The sequence below is a fragment of the Mytilus galloprovincialis genome, chromosome 9, assembly GCF_965363235.1.
Source record: "Mytilus galloprovincialis chromosome 9, xbMytGall1.hap1.1, whole genome shotgun sequence".
Lineage (NCBI taxonomy): Eukaryota > Metazoa > Mollusca > Bivalvia > Mytilida > Mytilidae > Mytilus > Mytilus galloprovincialis.
The window spans coordinates 79,134,275-79,148,085 of NC_134846.1; the positions used below are offsets into that span (position 1 = coordinate 79,134,275).

General features: G+C 30.2%; 1 protein-coding gene across 8 annotated transcripts in view; it reads left to right on the forward strand.

Annotated features, from left to right (window-relative positions):
• The window catches only part of LOC143046060 (CCR4-NOT transcription complex subunit 6-like), a 78,853-nt gene extending 66,927 nt beyond the window's left edge, over positions 1-11,926 (forward strand). For all 8 annotated transcript variants that reach the window (XM_076219035.1, XM_076219034.1, XM_076219036.1 and 5 more), the window contains 4 exons: positions 1,409-1,560; positions 4,840-5,064; positions 6,569-6,743; positions 8,365-11,926. In XM_076219035.1, the coding sequence (XP_076075150.1) occupies positions 1,409-1,560; positions 4,840-5,064; positions 6,569-6,743; positions 8,365-8,590 (778 nt within the window). In that variant the 3' untranslated portion in view covers positions 8,591-11,926. The remainder of the gene's footprint in view (positions 1-1,408; positions 1,561-4,839; positions 5,065-6,568; positions 6,744-8,364) is intronic.
• Positions 11,927-13,811: the final 1,885 nt, after the last annotated feature.

The following is a 13,811-nucleotide window of genomic DNA, read 5'->3' on the forward strand; positions in this document are numbered from 1 at the left end:
CAATTGTACTGAGAGGTACAAGACTTATGAGTGTATCTGCTCTAGAGATTTATTTTGAAAGAGTTTTGTCAGATCTGTATCCCTCTTTTCTAGATTCCATTATCTTTTGTTTCTGATAATAAAAATAATCTATTATGGCAAGTAAAGGGCAGTCTTGAGTCATACTAAGAAAAGAAAACCTGTACCATTATGAAAAAGAGAAAAACAATTAATTTTGTTATCATAAACTATATTTTTATGTGCTCATTATTGTGAAGTGCCCTAGATATGAAGATGTTCTTTTCTAGTCTTTTGGCTTTAGTCTATATCTGTCTCATTGGCTTCTTTCCACATGTCCCTTCGATGTCCTTACCAATTATTGGCAGACCCACCAAAAACAGGTCCTGAGACATAAACTCCATATAACAAAGGACACCAAAGAAGGGTTAACATTAAGTAGACATCAACCCAGCAAAAAGGGAAAGTCATGATAAAGATCAACATTATATAATAATAAGCTATAAGATAACAGACATCCATCAAAAACACAACTTTACCTGTAATTTTATTATAAAAGCCATGCCATCAGTGTTTGTATGGTATTTAATTGAAATCAAAAATTGCAAAAGTAATTACAATTTTCATTACTGATTTTGACAAGACAAATAGGATTTTTACATCTTTTAATTTAAACCTGTTACATACTATCAGTCAAATGTGTCTAGTATTGTTTTTATAGAATCAGAGAAATTAGAAAACTGCATTTTCTCTGTAATCACCATTATACAAATGGATATAATTATTATAGAAAAGAATTGGATCTAGTAATACATGTACCCGTCCAATATTTCATGTTATTGAAATATAATCCAAATTAAATTGTAGCCAAATGTTTTTTAAGGAATTGTCAGAAACCTATTATGAATTGGTAAGTTGGTCTATCTGATTCCAAATGATATTATGCAAGTTAATGAGGTTTTGAAATGAGATTGAAGAAAACCAAGATAACTTGGCATGTGAATTTCATAAGCATGGCAAATTGTATTTCCTAACATAGTGATTCTTATTTTAATCCATTACATGCTGAATTCATTAATTAGATGATAAGACTAACTTATATGAAATGAAATATTGTTAGTCAGGAACACAATTTGTTTCAGAAGTAAGAATATTTGTAATTTATGTTAATGTTAAAACAGGATTTAACAAAGTTTAAAAAGGCGTTAACTTATTTAGGTATGAAATGTCATATTTAACATTACCTTTATCACCAAAGTCATCTGAAAATGTACTAGAACCTTGTTCATTAAGATTTATACTAATACATGTACTAGGATTTCCTTGGTTTTTTTTATTGTTTTAACATACATAGTCCTTTAATAAAAAATTAGATAGGCACCACAGTAACTGTTTTGGCATTTCTTTGTAGATTTACACTGGTGAAAGAACATTTGATAGAATTTAACAAGTTAGCAATGGCAAACGCTGAAGGTTCCGATGACATGTTGAATCGTGTAATGACGAAGGATAACATTGGTCTGGCAGCACTGTTAGAAACCAAAGAAGGAGCTTATGAGAATGGTAATTTTAAACCTCATATTACAGCAGCTAATATCCCCAAGTTCTTCTCAGTGTGACAGTTTGCATCTCTGATTAAAAACCCACATAGTCTATAACACTGGGCGTTAAAGTAGGGTTTACTTATTGACATTTTGACGTGTTGTAACACTCACCAGTTTTGATATTAATCAAATGAGATTTCATGCTGTCAATGTATCAATCCATATTAAATTCTTCGGAGAAGAAAATTAACCAAAGATTTTTAACCATTTTTTATGCAGCTTTAATGTAAAAACAATGACTTCATCTGCCATAATCATCCCTTTCTTTTTCGTGATTTCACAATAGTAAAATTGGGGAAAGCATGAAAATTGGACATTATAATTGAAATTGACCATCGAAGAACTGAGATCAAGTAAATCAAATCTTGATTACAAAAAATAATCAACTGTTTAGGAAATGTGTAAATCAGCTAAAATTTAGAGAAAAGTACTTAAAGGAAAATGTTAAATCTCCTATATATTAAGTAATATGATAATGTTACAAATAACCATGTTAAGCAATGGTACAAAGCAGTCAGACAGAACACAAATACCTGTCAACCTCTCTTACCCTTGTGTGACATTAAAACAACTACTTTCTTTGGATGTTACACCAGCCTGTATGATATTTGAGAAGATGTCATCATCGTAATATTATTTCTTAAAAATCCAAATGAAAGTATAGGATTATGCTATAAACTTTATATGTCGTGTCACGATTCTAAGATAATAAGTTTCTATTGAGACTGTAAGACAATATTCAGTCATACATCGTGCTTTATTAAAATGACATTAGGAATGAATATCACATTTAGGACAGGAACAAATAGGTTAAGAAAACTTGTATCATTTTATATATAACTCCTATTTCAATATCATGTGTATTATTAATGTATAAATAGCACTGCCTCTGTAGTATTGGACAACAGATCAACAGTAATTCATTTATTACTTGACCAAACATAAGACTGAATGCTATAGAAAGGGGGAGGGGGAAAACACAGTATCGTCAGAAGCATACTGTTAGAACATAACCTGGGGGGTCATTGTCACAGAGAGTTCTAAAAGAACATAACCTGGGGGTCATTGTCACAGGGAGTTCTAAAAGAACATAACCTGGGGGTCATTGTCACAGAGAGTTCTAAAAGAACATAACCTGGTGGTCATTGTCACAGGGAGTTCTAAAAGAACATAACCTGGGGGTCATTGTCACAGAGAGTTCTAAAAGAACATAACCTGGGGGTCATTGTCACAGAGAGTTCTAAAAGAACATAACCTGGGGGTCATTGTCACAGAGAGTTCTAAAAGAACATAACCTGGGGGTCATTGTCACAGAGAGTTCTAAAAGAACATAACCTGGGGGTCATTGTCTTAGAGAGTTCTAAAAGATAACCTGGGGGTCATTGTCACAGAGAGTTCTAATAGAACATAACTTGGGGGTCATTGTCACAGAGAGTTCTAAAAGAACCTAACCTGGGGGTCATTGTCACAGAGAGTTCTAAAAGAACCTAACCTGGGGGTCATTGTCACAGAGAGTTCTAAAAGAACCTAACCTGGGGGTCATTGTCACAGAGAGTTCTAAATAGTTCATCTGCGGTGATCTCCAGCCTGTCAACACTGAGTTTGTGGGTTTGAACCCAGCTTGTGGCAAGGTGCTTTCTACTCAGATCTCAATTAACAAGGAATGTCAGTTTTCCTGCATATAGTCTTAGTTCTCTTCTCAGACAGAGACTTCAGCTTTCTCCACCAATCAAAACTGACTGCTGTAATATAGCCAAAAGTGCTGAAAGGGGTGTAAAGCACATATTAACAATCAAAGAATCAATCATAAACACGATGATCTTTGTTTTGTCTTTCATTTGAATTTAATACTATTGAAGACCGACTTGCTTCATGAGGTTGCGACTATTTGATTTTATTTCTACAAACTTTAGTTGCAATGGGAATAGAATGAATCTTAACAGACTATGTTTTACCAGTTAGTGTCTCTGATGGTCTATCTGATAAATAACTCTTTAAACACTGATAAGGTATTCATTTCCTAGTATGCAACTCTTAAAATGAAAAAAAGATCTAAATATAATTGTGTCTTATATAACAGTTTTACATTTCCTTGAAGGGATTCCAAAAATGTTTCCTGTCGTATTGACACTATTGTCAGAGATAGATAAACAACTGTTGTTATGATAGTTTACCCTTGTGTAATACAAAACCCATATCGCTATTGAATTACCTTTTAATTGTAAACTTTAAATATTTATACTAGTCCATTAAAAGGCATAAGGTGAACCGAATATATCATTTAAAAATAATAAATTGAGAAGGCAAATTATCTGTTTTACTCCAGAGAATACAGGAAAAACCAATGGTTGTGAAACTAGGTCATGTGGCACATAATTTCTATGATCATTAAGCATTTTCAATGATTAAATATTGATGAAACGAGAATCAACATATTCATGGGCTCACTACGAGGTATATTGATTCAGAAAACTATTGTTTGCCTTCAGCTGTTTGTTATGAAGAAAATAAATATTGATGAGGTCCTCATCATGGTTTAAATATCTGAAGAAGTTATTGAAAGAAAAATTGTCATTGTAAAAGAATATTGTCATTGAGAATTAATTATACCAATAGGATGAGCACTAATGACTATTTCATATTTATGCGACTGCTAATGTTCTTAAAAGTTCTCATTGCTATACAACCTTTGTCTAATTCAATTTAAGTATAACAATGTATCTCCAACAACATTATAAATGAGTCCATACGCTTCACAAACCATCTATGTAGAAAACTCTTTAATGTTTGTTTCTCTCAGGTCAATTAGGTTTTGATCTATTGTATAAATAAAGGCTAATATCTTCGTTTTGTTATAAAATGAGCTTGTTTGAGTAAATTACTAGTCTCTATACAATACATTGAATAGAATGGATTTTCATAGTTGACTAAATATTAGACTTCCTTCTGCATTAAAACATTTACTAAGTATTCAACATCATCAACATGAAAATAATGTTTGAAGTAGGCTGGCTTCATCAATTTTGAAGGTTGCATTGCATTGCATTGTAGCAGATATTAACTTATTCTTATATACATAGTTGACTAATTTAGCCTATTGTTTGACAGTAAATCTGTTTCTCTTACAACTTACATTGCAACTGTTTCATTAAAAACTGGATCCGCTTCATTGATTTTCTTATTGTTTGTTTTAAAACTTCTCTGACCAGTTATCTTAACTTAACTGTCTTTATTGTAGTACACCCTCAAGAGAATCAGATACGCCAGCCTGTAATGGTATCTACTGCTCATATTCACTGGGATCCAGAATTCTCAGATGTCAAACTTATACAGACAATGATGTTAGTCAATGAACTGAAGAAGATCACAGAAGAAACAATCCAAAGCTACAAACTGGGAACTACAGATGTTAATACTATACCACTCATCATGTGTGGTGATCTCAACTCTCTCCCCGACTCAGGTATATAAAAAAACAAAGATTATTTATACCACAAACTGACCATTTAAGACCCTCATGGATAGTCAAGGTTTTTTTAAAAGAAACTTATTGAATTATACCAAACACGATTAGGTATACAGTTTTGGCTTGTCAACCTGTCTGCCAATTTTAAAGTTTCTAGATGTTAATGTAGGAATCTTACTTGAGATTATATTCCAACAATCAAATGTGGCCACACAAAATGAGAGGAACATCCAATTATTCTTTTAAAGTGAAAGTGAAAGTAAGCACATAATGAAAATATGCAAAAATACAGTTTGATGATGCCAAATTGCTTTCCATATTGCCAACAAAAAAATGTTTGCTTTGGTTAAGCCACTTCTTTAGGATAGCTTCATTATTATATTCTTAACCAACTGCTCACATAGATCCAGTATGGGTTGTGTTCAAAAGTTATTGATTTTTTTTACAATTTTTAAGTGTAAAATCACTTGAAATAGGATTCTGAATCATGTCAAGTTTTAGTAAAACAGATTTTATTGGGAATTATACAAAACCAGTTTGTAGGTCATTTGTATAAAATTTCTTAGCCATTGTCATTTTACCACAAATATTTAAACTTGTCCTTCAAATTATATGCATTATAATACCACTAGTACTTGTAACAGATTTTTTAGAGGTTATCGACACTACAAATACATGTACATGTACTTAAATAGTATTGATATTAACCTTTACATATTTTTAAAATACATTGAACTTAGTAACAAAACTGACACATTTTTATCTGATTTTTAAATAGTCTATACAAAATATATTTAAGAATTGAATTATTTTTATAAGCCTGTCTTAAGACAAGACATATGATGATACACATTATACAAAATATATTTAAGAATTGAATTATTTTTATAAGCCTGTCTTAAGACAAGGCATATGATGGTACACATTAGTCCATCAGTCATTCCAACTGTATGGCCACACTTCATGAGACTCAAAATTATTTTTGCAATTCACATGAAATTGATAGAAGAAGGCTTTTACATGATTTTTTTGATTTGTGGAAAATTTTACATTTTCTCAAATGTAGTACAAAACTCAACTTTGTTGTAATCCTTTTTCCCAAAATTTTGACACAGGCTTAGACTTGGTGAGAGTAAAAAACTCAACTGTTGTAATCCTTTTTCCCAAAATTTTGATACAGGCTTAGACTTGGTGAGAGTAAAAAAACTCAACTGTTGTAATCCTTTTTCCCAAAATTTTGATAAGGCTTAGACTTGGTGAGAGTAAAGTCATTTTAATTTTCATAGTTCGTCTTAAAAACTACATACCATTTAAAAAAGATCTAAATGTCACTTGCTTCACCTTTCTATGATAAACTTATATATATTTGTGAATATGATTTTTTTTTAATGCGGAATATGTTGCAAAATTTTCGTACATTTACCAAATGACAAAAACATATTATGTGGAATTAAGTATTTTATTATGACATTAACATTTATACATTCATTATATCTTACAGGGGTAGTGGAATATCTTGTTTCTGGAAAAGTGGCAAACAATCATATCGATTTTAAAGAAATCAGCTATGAGGAAATTCTGCACAGAATATGTGTGAAAAATGAAAAAGATATTCTTTCTCATGATTTCCGCCTTAACAAAGCTTATGACGATATCATGCCTTTTACAAACTACACGTAAGTATAGTCATTCTCAAATGAAAACATTAAGAGAAAAAAAAACATACCAAAACTTATAAACAGAAATTGATTAAACCCTTTATTTGAAATAAACACTTATTTCAGTAGGATAGCAATACAGGTTAATAACCTTCATTCAGAAGACAAGATAGATGGAAATCTATAAAATCAACTTTGTAAATATTCATAATTTTTTTTTTATCAAATATGATAATTGTTTTCTTTGTGATATAAACATAGGATATAGATTTCAGTATTCTCCATTGGAAGACTGGAAAATAAGGTTGTGGCATTGTATGTCAACAATTCATGATCAAATTCTGATAAAATATGGTTGTGGCATTGAATGTCAACAATTCACGATCTTTGATAAAATATAAGATATCCTAAGTACTATCAATCATTAAGTTTATTCGTCAAATGCCTTTATTTATACAAATACAAACACAAACTACTTCCTTATTTATATTATTGTGAAATTATAGACATGTCAAATAACTCTGACATTTATTTTTATTAGACTGATTGTTGATAAAACACATAAATATTGCTGTTTGTTTTAAGGGCATACGATACAGTTTTGAACCTGTATTTACAAGTTGATGAAAATTTGCATATAGGCTATTTTTTTACCTGATTAAATCAAATATGTCATAAAAAATATACCTTCATGAGCTACTTTTTGAGTAAAATGAGGTCGAAATTTTGTATATTTGCTCAAAATTCAGATTTGTGTCCGTATTTTCTTTTTCGAAAGAACGACGTAACTTTTTTGCTTTGAAAGATAAACACAAATTGTTTTTTGTTAAATAATCGGTAATTTCTGTATTTTATAACTATCATTAAAAATTATGCAATTTTTATTTCGAAATAACTCTATATTTATCAAATGTTCATGAATAGAGGAAAAAACGTCATTTTTTGCTGCATGTTTATTAAAATTAAAAAAATTGCGCTATTTACAGTTTTATAAAATTTGGGTCACATAATCTCCTTGCAAAATGAAACAAATTGCTATTTTAAAAAATAGGGGTCCATGCACTTGTTTTCAAATTAAATCAGTTTGAATGATAAAAATCAGTCGAAAAATGCATCTTTTCCCGATATGTCATAGTTTGACGTCGCGAAAATAACATTTTACGTTAGCAACGTCATTACCTTCCCTGTAACTGTATCGTATGCCCTTAAAGTTATAGGATACTACTGTTTTGATATTTTTTCTTCTCTCTCTGCTTATTTCATTTCTCTAATGTATTACAAACGTATTGGAATCTTTTGTAAATATATCCGACCTCGTTTTAGATAGTTGAAAAATTAATTAAACATATATTAAAAAACTGTAAAGAAACATTTAGAAATAGGATTGCTAGTCAATGTTGCAGTTAGAACTGAATTTGTGTCATTTAAGGGTCTAAACTGAAACTGAAAAAAATTGCTGAATAAGTTGAATAATTATTTATTATTATTATGAAACATGAGCACACTTTAACTTGTTGTTACATATGTAATATTTTTTGTGAAACATTAACACCTAAATGTAGTTTTCTGTAGATATATTATTGATCTCAGTAGATATAACATGATGATATTATTTTAATATAAGTAATTTGTTTTGCAGGTACGACTTCAAGGGTGTCATTGACTATATTTTCTATTCACGGGAACACTTCAATCTATTGGGAATGCTTGGTCCACTAGATGAGGGATGGTTTCGTCAGAACAAAGTTGTAGGCTGTCCACATCCACATATTCCATCGGATCATTTCTCATTGCTTGTGGATATTGAAATGTCGTTACCGTTTCCAAGTGGAAGGACTGCCAATGGTCCAGTTAGCCATAGATAGTGCCTATAGATAACAACACTTGACAATATCATTAGCCAAATTTGATTCATAACAGTCACGTTTTTCACATTTTTGTATCATACTGAATCAATTGTACAGAAATTTTTAAGAATCTATTTATGTAATTTATTTGGTCTCAATTTTTTTATAAATTTCATCACATATTTGTGAAATTATTATAACAAATGTGATATGTTGATCAAGTTGATCAGAAATTTTAAGTCTACGAGCCAACAAAGCCTTCAGGTTATTCACATAACAGTACTATATGAGATCATGTTAAGATACAAGGAGAAAAGATATTTTTATATCAACTTTTCCCGTACAATTTAGATCAAGGTGATTTTGATAAAAAATTAAGTACAAGAGATGACATTTCTTACAACTTCAAAAGGAAAAATGCAGCTTTGTAAAATTGAAATTCAGTTTGATCACTGCCTCTACAGGATTTTGTTATGTAATAATGAATTTTACTATGTAAATTGATGTATTAATTTTGTATTAACATAATTCTTACTCTCTCAAATGATTGATCTTGATATTTTTGGAAGCATTAGGGGTTATGGGAAATTTTTCCTAACTTTGTTTCCTTGGGGTTATATTTTTAAGAGAGAGAGAGAGCATTTTTCCCATTATGGAATATTTTTTTGCTTTAAATCTTGAAATTAGAGTTCAATTTTGTTACATAAACTTATTTGCCTTAATTTGATGTATTATAGATTCTGTTTGTTGGATAATTCTAACACTAATATTATTTGCATATATTTCCTTGTTATCCTGTTTCAACATTTGAAAGAAATCGTGTAAATTACATAATTCATTGACAGGAATTTTTAAACTAGAACAACTTAATATACGATAAATATTGAATAATATAAAACATTACGATAGGGCCAATGATATAAGGCATGAGGACCACCAGATAAAATTACCAAAAAACTTAAAATAGATTATTCTGGGTGGCAGGTCCACATTTGTTGTTTTTGACCATCTAAAGATTGTACATAGAGGTTTCTTCATTTAATCATATAACGTTATCACATTATGGGCAGCTATCCCTCGTCACAAGGATATCATGTTAATCTGTTTTCATTCTTGTGCTATCTCACAACTTTTGACAAAAATAAGTTTTAATAAATTTCTGTTACCAAATTGAACCTGTTGGGTAAATATCAATGTCAACTTATTGAGGTGTTTTAAATCTGAGTTATATTTACTGATTAATACATGCATAAGAAACTTGTTAGATTTATGTGATTTAGAATGTGTTGTATGGTTAACAAATGTGAATAATTACAATAAAGAAAATAATTAAATATGCATGTATTGATATGAAATATGTTTAGCTATGACTATGTTTTTATTTGTCACTATGAAAAGCATATTAGTTTGAGCAATATTGTACAAAAACTGAATACTGTGGAATCATTATTATTCGTTGGATACCAATTTTCGTGGATTTCATGGGTACAGGCGAACCATGAATTCAAAAATGTTCAAGAATTGCAAATTTTTTATAGGCTTTGAATGTTGAGATTGGCAATAACCATGAAATCAAATATCCACGTAAATGTAAGTTTTTCTTAATCCACGAAAATAATTGACTCCACAGTAGGAGATGTATTAACTTATCCGACTGATTAGGATCTGTTTGTATTATCTGTATATCAACATAATTAGGGTGTTCCTATATATACAAAATTTGAAGTTAAAAAAAAAGTGAACTTAAATTATGTTGGTTTGAAGTGATTAAAATTTGGTTGTCAAGTAATTTCAGTATAACCATGTGTTTGTATTGGTGTAAATATTTTTTTAAAAGGCTTAATTCTGTTTACAACAAAGTACCTTTTTTTTGGCACTAGCAAAGTATGTCAAAAATACAGCAATACAGGAAAGTGAGTCCTATACAGTTAGAAAGATATATTTTGTCAAAGTGAAATCATGTATAAGCTTCACTTTCAGATGCTTGGCATTTTGGACCCATGAAACAACCTTGCTGATAATTTTTACAAAAACTAAATATTTTAGAGTTTTTATATATTACCAAATAGGAAAAAAACACAAAATTGATAAAATTTATGAAAAGGGTAATCATAAAATAATTGTGTATATATTGACCTGTTTTAGTAAATATTCAATCTTTTTTTGAGAATTAAGCCTTTTTTAGAAGTTTGGCCAATAGCTTGTATTATATAGTGTGTATATTATTGTTGCTTCGCTTGATTGGTAAATTTTTTCAGTTTTATTATGTACGGGGCCAACTTCTGATAAAATATAAGTTCTTTGAAAGAAAAAATTGATAATTAGCACCAAGTTTATATGGAGAGTCTTCATTAAATCATGCTCTGTGGATATGTGAGGTATGTTTTTTTAACAACAAAGAATCATATGAAAAACATCATAAAAGAAAATTTTATGAGAAAAATCGATCATGAATCAAAGCTCATAAATAATGAACCAAAGCAGGGAATTATTGTACATTGTTGTATGTTTTGTGTTAAACACATATTTATTATGATCTGAGTTGTGCATGCTTTTTATGTTTGGTGTGTGGAAGTGCTTTTAATTTTGCAGTATTACCCATTTGATTCCATTATACATCACCAAGTGACCTCATATACCTGTTTTCTTAATAATAAAAAAAGAAAGTATATTGAAAGTGTATTATTGATATTTGTGTTTTTCACATATCAGAAGAAGAAAAAAGACTGAAAAAAACAATAAAATGAAAAATTTATATTTACCACATATCAGGAAAAAAATTAAATAAAATCAAATTCAAAATTTTCTAGTACAGATTATGAGGTCACTACTACCACACAACTTAAAACTATATATTTGTACTTTTCACAATCTTACTATAAATGGCATTGAACTCTTGGTCAGTATTTAGTTGATGCTTAGTTTCATGCAGACAATATTTTATTGCTACTCACATTTTGTTACTGAAGGATATTTTTATTCAATCAATGGATATCTTGGCTATTTTATAAGAACATATGAGATTTCATTAAAAAAAAATCCTGCAAAGTGAATATTTGTTAATTTGAATATTTTGACTAAAATTATCTTTTCTATGCTAAATTGAAGTTAAAGATAGATTATAACTTGTCTTGCCTTATTTCTTTTATAAAGAATTTAAACCAGAATTTGTGTAGCAATAACACTTCAGAAGGTTGATGATGGTACGTCACCACTTTATATGTTGTCATTATTACATTCCTAAAGGAAACACATTTGGTAATACTCCTGTTGCATTTAGGATTAAATATGTCTTTTGTATATTGTGTTAAAATCTCAAGGAAATAAAATCTTTGTAATAAATATTTTAATATGTGCCTATTTTTTTGGGCCATGAACCTACAGTATGAAAGGGTATTGAGTCGCCTGTTGTCAGGCAAAATCGTGATCCCTATCCCTATCAAATATTCCATTTCTACAAGTGGCAGTCCAAATTTCCAACCTCGCTGGACTTACCAATTATATTGTGTTGGTTGTTTCTCTTTGTGAATATGCATGAAATAATTGACACTGGACATTAAACAAGAAAAAAAAACTATGAAATTGTGCACTCCCTATTTTAGCATTGTGATAATATCGAATGGAATTAGTTTTACTGCTTTTACAAGAATGCCATTCTCAACCCTTCCAGATACACATTTTTGGTATGAATAAGCTTTTGATATTTGTACATGATGCAATTGTCATTGTTGAGTGTTAGGATGATAGCTTCTGTGACATACAAAGAAAAAACATTCCAAAAAATGTGACCAATTAACTCCAAATAGATAACAATATAAAAAATTTTAATTGATTTAATTTGAGGTGGTTGTTATCTTCCGGTCACAAAATTTGTAGAATCCAAGACACTGAGATGATTTACAGGAAGTGTAAACTTTGTATGAAGCTTTATATTTCAAAACTAAGAAGACCTAAATGCTTCATACCTTGTATGCAGATGCAATTTGCTACAGAGTTTCTGTCTGCCTAATTTCTATTGACCTTGACCTGTAAAGGTTTACTTTTACAAATTTTGACTTGGATGGAGAGTTGTCTCATTGGCACTCATACCACATCTTCTTATATCTATTAGCTGCTTGAAAAAAAATGTTAAGTTTATTATGTGAAATACTCATTAATTTTGAGTTACTGGAAAACTATATTTGGTATATTGGATACTTGGAAGAAAACAAATCGACCAGGGTTCCCCAAACATGGACCTCATATGATGGAGCAGTGTTTAAAGATTTGTTTTGTGGTCAAGTTTGTATCTCAGATGTTATAATCAATAGGTCAACTATATTTGGTAAATGGATTGTGTGTAAGTACATGTATGAGTGGCATGTTTTATTTGACCCTCTCCTCATTTTCATGGTTCATTGGTCAAAAGTCAAGTTTATGTGGTTTGATGTTTCTCAGATACTATCTGCAATGGGCCAACTGTATTTGGTCTATGGAATGTTTGTAAGATGTACATGTCTGTTTGGTAATGTTCATCTGAACTTGGTCTCATTTACATGCCGTTCTTTAGTCAATGTTATGTCTATTTCTTAGATACTATAGGTAATAGGCTAACATTGTTTTGTTTATTGTATGAATGTAGGGTTTTCATGTCTGTCTAGCAGGGTCTCATCTGACCTTTCTCTGATTTACATGGATAATTGATAATGTAAACTTTATGTGATACTTGAAGTAAAATCGTGATATTACAGACTTTCAACGAAACAAATTGCACCTGTTATATAAACAATTGTACAAAACTTCGTTTTTTCTAAAGGTAGACAGTCTGAAAAAAGAGTTCTTGTTGGCTGTTGCCTGCTCTATGGTCGGGTTGTTGTCGCTTTGACACATTCCCCATTTCCTTTCTCAATTTTATTCTGTTTTTCCTGCATGCCAGATGTCAGAAAACGTAAAAATAACAAGATTATCCTGACGTAATTATTCTCTACCCAAAAACTTTTTGAAAAAACTATGGTAAGATTTGGTGATAAGGTTTTCTAAGGATACCTTATGATATATGTCAAATTACATATAGTTCCTTACCTCTACGTCATTTGGTCTTTGATGCTACTTGGAACTCATTGAAAGTTGCCTAACTGACAATCTTAAAACATGTTATTTGTATGAATTACTCAATTTACCAGAAATAAAATAATGATTGTAATAAAGGCAACAGTAGTATATTGCTGTTCTGGTTTCTGGTGCTTGAAACCTGACATTG